The sequence below is a fragment of the Elephantulus edwardii genome, unplaced genomic scaffold (genome assembly GCF_000299155.1).
Source record: "Elephantulus edwardii isolate Elephantulus edwardi_28Jun2011 unplaced genomic scaffold, EleEdw1.0 scaffold00029, whole genome shotgun sequence".
Taxonomy (NCBI): domain Eukaryota; kingdom Metazoa; phylum Chordata; class Mammalia; order Macroscelidea; family Macroscelididae; genus Elephantulus; species Elephantulus edwardii.
In genome coordinates, this window is record NW_006399779.1 from 3,707,302 (window position 1) to 3,713,549 (window position 6,248).

Genomic DNA, 6,248 nt, shown 5'->3' on the forward strand with positions numbered 1-6,248 from the left:
CCACGATTGGCACATCACTGTCACAGGGTTCAGCATCACAGCAACCACGAGTTACCTCTGTACAGCAACGCACAGACCAGTGCCATACCACCTGGAAGAATGTTTGACAGGAAGACAATTTGAACCTGACCGAGGGCCACAGATGACAATCACCTACCTTTGGCTTGGTAGCACAGCTTTCTTTCACTAGGCTAACGTAGCTCTGTCTTGGTGGTCGTCATTGTTATTGTTGTTTAATGCCGTCGAGTCGTAGATGACTCATAGCGACCCTATGAATGAACAGCCTGAGCACTGTTCGTACATAGTTTCCAGAGGTAAGCCATTTTGGAAGTGGATGCCGCTCCTGCTTCCAGGCTTGATTTAGTCGGGAAGCTCCAGCCAACACTGTCCACCATGGGTGCCCATTACACCACGATTGGCACATTTTATACTTTATTATGAAAATTCTTTGGGTTTTTTTTTTTTTTTTAACAATTACTCACTCACTGACATTGAGTGGGAACCAACTTATAACTGACACTCTAGTGGGTTTTTCAAAGTTATTAAGCACATGGGATGAGACTGACCATCATTCTCTTATGGAGCTGCTGGTGGATTCAAACCTGCCAGATAGGGTTGGCCTTTGAGTTAAGAGCACAACTCTAGAAAAATACAGCTCCCTATATTTTCACTTTTACACTAAGTCAATTCATTTATGTACCTAGCTGTAAATTATGACAAAAGGTCATACTTTCTAAAATGTCTGAGTTTCTAAAAACTTTAATAATGTGAAATATGGAGTATTTTATATTCCACACCATACTTACAGTGGTTTACCAAATAAAAATTCTTCTATTTTCTATATGAATGGAATAAGCTTTTAGTAATCTGAATAAAAATGAATCGTTTTCACTAGGTTATTTTTACCAAGTTATGATTTAATATTTTTCAGATGTGTAAATATACAAACATGATAGCAATTTTTAAAACTTGTGAATAGTTGGCCTTACAAAATTACAACACACTGTAAATAAATTCCTCCCATATTTTGTACAAACTACATGATTTTGATATACAAAGATTGTTTTTATTACAATGACAATGTACAACCAAGACTATTTACAATGCAAAAAAGTATATAATCCACAATTTAACATTCTGCTACTGCAGCCACTATCGTTTAGGAGGTAGCTTTAATTAAACGAAATGAACAGAAGCTACATTTTCCCAACTTGTGTCCTAAACATAATTTACAGAGGATAAAAATTCATTATATGCACAGTATATACAGTTTAATTATTAAACTGCAATCTAGCTTAATGGTGTTTTTGCTTTGTTTTGTTTTTAGTATATCCAGAACAACTAATATGGCAATGGGTTTGTGGAGATTTAGTACACTGTTCAAAAACATACTGAACACTTACAACTTTAAGACTCCACAGTGACATGCCAAAAGCCCATAAAAGAATCAAGTAAAATTCCACTGGCACAGGACTAAGCTTCTTTCCTATTTTTTCTTTCTCTTAGTGACATCTTTGTCTGTTATCACTGTAGCTCTGCATCTGGGCTGCTGAATGGGCACTTTGGAATCTTACTCTCCACTCACTGTTACCAAGCTGATCTGACAGCTTACCCTCCCAGGTAATTTTCAGAGGCTGTGTATCTCATGGAAGGAGACTGCCCATCTTTCTCTGTGGAGCAGCTAGTGGATTAGAACCACCTGCTTTTGGGTTGGCAGCACAACTCCTTACCCATCAGGCCACCAAAACTCCCTTTGTAATCACAGTAAGTGGGGGGGGGGGGGTGGGGCTGGGGGCGATGCAGGAAAATGTCAATATAATATTAGTACAGGTTCAGGAAATGTAGCTTACTAAAAAAAAAAAAGAGTCTTAGTGCTTTCATATTTACTCCAAACTCTCCCAATTAAATGTAATTCTTTACTACAATCTACTTTATATTTTAAGCTAAAGATATCATACCATCACAACTGGAGAATTCTGTAAAGCCAATGTTGTTCCAAAATTAAAACTAAACCCACTGTTGTTGGATTGATTCTGGCGCACTGTGTATAGTGGACAGAATAAAAATGCCCCAAAGGTTTTTAAGGTTTTAAGTCTTTATGGAGGAAAACTGCTACATTAGTTTCCTGTTGAGTAGCTAGTGGATTTGAACCACTGATCTTTTGGTTAATGGGAACATTACATGGAGCCAGCAGATTCTTCAGATGTTACTAAAAGTTCCATATTAGTTAACAATTAGGACACATCATTAAGATGTACACAGTTATTTATTAGCCCTTTATTTTTTTTCCCTATTAGTGTGATGATAAAAGTCTGAGGAAAAAATTACTGTGTTTGCTCCAAAGCAATGTAAAATAACAAAAAATAAACGTTCACCTTCTTCTTAAAAAAAAAAATCTAGCAGCTGTTAATATTGTTTTAAAAACACTTTAAGGTTTTAGATTTGTAAATCACTTAAAGCAAAATTTATGATCCTATTACATTAAAGATGGAAATAGAAAACACGATAACATAATGCCTATGTATACTTTCACAGTTCTACCTGGGAAATAATCCCCTTTTTGGCCCTGCAGTAAATTGTCCTGAGATTAATATACTAAAAGAGTTAGAGATAATATACTAAGAAACATTCAAATTAGCAAGACTTTTTATTTAGATATATAAAAAAATCACATTTTTAAAAAAATATTAACAGCTGTTCTTTATTTTGTGCTTAATTCAGAAATCGGTATAAATTTACTTCTTATAGATTGGAGGAGGCGAACATATTTCTAAACTGTGACCCAACCCAAACCCAATGCCATTCGGTTCTGTCTCCCAGGGACCCTGTGAGACAGGACTTGTTCACAGGATCCCCAAAGCTCTGAGTCTTTACAGAAGCAGACTGCTGATAATCTTTCCCCCAAGGAGCAGCTAGTGGGTTTGAACCACCGACCATTCGATTAGCAGCCGAGAGCTGAACCATTGCATCACCAGAGCTCCTTCAAGAGTCAATTGCTACTCTACCTAAAATCCTTTTTCAAGTTAAAAACATTTCAAATAAACCACACAATAGCTTGAATATTGTCCTACCTCCTCCCTCCCCAAATGATAATCTAGGCACCTGTTCTTTGAAAATGCATGGTTTGAGAAACAGACCACCACCTTCCTTTTCTTCGAAGTGACCCCAGGCAGTGATTACAGAAGTGCTTTCCAGATGCAAGAGCAGAATAAAGTTCACTCTATAAACACCGTGATTTTGGTTGGTGGGGCAAACAGGTACAAAACACACTGAACTCAGTCTTTGACTCTAGGTAGATTATAGGCATAGCGCACCAAAGGGAATCCTCGACTCTGATAGAAGCAGGCTCGTCCACAGGCCTGCACCTGGTCAGAACTGTCCGAGACAAAGGAATCCTCTTCGTCTGCGTAGTCAGAGTGGGCAGACTGCGTGCCACAGTCGGACCAGTAGCCATCTGCTCTTTGACAGGAGGCCACTGCCAGTGCAGGGCAGCTGTGTGACTTTATTAAGTGTTTGCACGATATCGGCTTTGTCAAAAGAAACGATTCACAGCAGTCACACACAGTCAAGTTACCCTGCAAGTGGGAGTACATGCCACAGTCATAGTAGAAATCCTGCTCCACGCAGCCTCCCTGGCTACTGATGGAAACTGACACGGATCCACTTTTCTTTGTAATACGTCGCTTCAGTAACTTCCAGTCTTCTTTAAACTTTGGGTTGAAGAAAACATACAGGACTGGATTCAGACAAGTGGGCAACGGGAAAAATATCAGTGTGACAGACTTCATTATTTCCGGACTGATAGAGATGGCAGTGATCAATGGGGCAAACGAGAAAAATGCAACAGGGCAGAAAAAGATGCAATTGGTGAATATTAGCCAAGCAACGTGCTTAATCATGCTAGACTGTGAGTTCTCGGACAGGTCCTCTTTTTCCAAGTTGCAGTAAAGTTTAGTGTAGATGATGGCCATTAATAAAAATGCTAGTGAGTTTAAGAGCACTAAGGTTACAGTAAATCCCAAAGACGGCGTTTCCCCGGTAGGGAAAGGCAAACACAGGGGCGATGCAGAATATTCCCCTCTGTGGAAAAGGGGGAAACAGCCTGCTACTGCAGCACCCAGGAAAGCAAAAACAGCAGCACCCCGGAATTGTTTGAGATGATTGCTTTTCCCATTTTTCATGACAGATAAGCTTCTTTCGATGGCTGCTAATGTTAATAAAAATATGGCACTTTCTGAGGAGAAAACAGCAAGGAACCCGGCTACTTTGCAGCCACTGCCGGTCTCCCACCAAATGCCAAAGTCAGCAAATCTGCCCCAGGACACAGCATCCAGAAAAGTCAAGATGCCAGTGTAGATTCCCATGAGTAAGTTAGACACAGAAATCAAGCCTATGAACAATTTAGAAGAAGTCAGTGATGTGCAAGATGCAAAGGTTGTCAAAATGACAAGCAGGTTGAAAAACAAGGCCACCAGGAAAATGAACCACACAGTAAGACGTATCATCCAGCTTCCGAGTAAATATTCACAGGGCTTAAAAGCACCTACAGTGGAGAGAAGAAAAAAAAATTTCAGAAAACTATTTCATAATGATAGGGAAATTTTGACTAATTAAATCTTCTACTAAATTGAAGTGAACCAAATTGAAAGCGATCACTATTTTTGAGATATTATAGTCATGGCCTAGACTATTTTAAAAACAACTGAGTTTAGTTTAAATAAAGTTTAACAAGGCCATATAGTGGTATTTTAAAAGACAGAGACAATTTTTTTTTTAAAAAGTTGTGCTGCAATCCTGAAGGTACACAGTTCGAATCCGTCAGCTGCTCCACAGAAGGATGAGCAATCCCTTCCTGTTCAAAAACTGTTTGCCTCCTGCTTTACCTGTTTTCGCTTACATTCTTGGTGTTCTGTCTCATTATTAATACTTATTAATATACTTTATCTCCAGTGTCTGAAACACTGGATAAACTAAAATTTTCAGTCCAGTAACTTTGACAACTCCCAGAGTTTAAGGAGACTAAGATAGTGCTGCTTGAACTTCACTGTGCTACACAGCCTCATATGGAAAGATCTTTAGTGCTCCAGTTCCTATCCAGTGGGTCTTAGCCTGAGATTCTGCACAGGAGGCCCATGCTGCCAACCCACAGACCACGTTGAGTTACAAGTTTTATGAGGCTACGTCACCATCCCACGCCCATCACAGAAATCACCTCTAAACGTCAATGACGATGTCTGATGATGGCTAACAGTGAGAAACTTCAGGACAATGTGAGACCCTCCCTACCTGTTGAAGGTGTACAGTGGATGATTATTTGACTGTGCTCTTCATTTTCTGAGCTGCTTGTAACACCTGCTGTCTCTGCAGTACCTGCATAATCGAACATGAAACATATTTGTTTAAAATATTGTGCAATTAAAAGATGCTTATTTTCCAGGAATTTCAGGCTAGGCAACATAGCAACGATGTCAGGAACAAAGTCAATTCCATTTTGTCTGTAGTGTTCTTATTGTTCCTCCACAAATGGATTACAATACCAAAAGCAATGATGTGTGACTTAAAGACTGTTCTATTTTAAAAAGTCCTTCCACTTACCTTTATCCTTTGCCACACTATGTTCTTGGAGGCTGCTATCTTCTGTGTTTGAATTTGCATAAGAGTCACAACCCCAAAATGCACAGCACTGATAAGCATATGGTACAGATAAAGACCTGGAGGGGGGGAAAGTAAACTTAAATTCAACAGCAACCTTACAGGCTTACATTTGGCTTTAAAACCATTTTAATTTTTTTAATTGCTTTAGGCTGATAACGCATGTGCTCTCCTGAGTTCAATTTCCTCATCTGTTTTAAAATGGTATCTGGTATCCCAAGAGTTACTCCATATATATAAAAGATGCTCTGAAAAGTTGAATATAGATGGAGTCATGTTTAAATTCTAACAGCAATACTGTAATTTATATTAAAACATTAAAGATTCGTGAAGTCTCTCTCAGGGAGGAGTGATAGGAAATGGCAAAGGACACACTGACAAAGGAGATGAATCAGAACTGGCTTTGACAAGCACTGTGGCAAATGGACAATTAAAACAGACTTTTGGGGGGGGGATAAAAAAGAAGAACAAACTGGGGAGGAGGGTAGAGAAAATAGTACAACAATGAATGAATGATAACCCAAAATCTCTGTAAATGTTCATTAAAATTAATAAAATTTAAAAATTAAAAAAAAAACAAAAAAATTAAAGATTCC

At 38.7% G+C, this 6,248-nt stretch overlaps 1 protein-coding gene across 1 annotated transcript in view; it reads right to left on the reverse strand.

Annotated features, from left to right (window-relative positions):
• Positions 1-3,275: 3,275 nt before the first annotated feature.
• The window catches only part of LGR4 (leucine-rich repeat containing G protein-coupled receptor 4), a 150,688-nt gene continuing 147,715 nt past the window's right edge, over positions 3,276-6,248 (reverse strand). Inside the window, exons 17-19 of the mRNA XM_006883773.1 lie at positions 5,596-5,711; positions 5,287-5,370; positions 3,276-4,543 (exon numbers count right to left, since the gene is read on the reverse strand). Of these exons, the coding sequence (XP_006883835.1) occupies positions 3,276-4,543; positions 5,287-5,370; positions 5,596-5,711 (1,468 nt within the window). The remainder of the gene's footprint in view (positions 4,544-5,286; positions 5,371-5,595; positions 5,712-6,248) is intronic.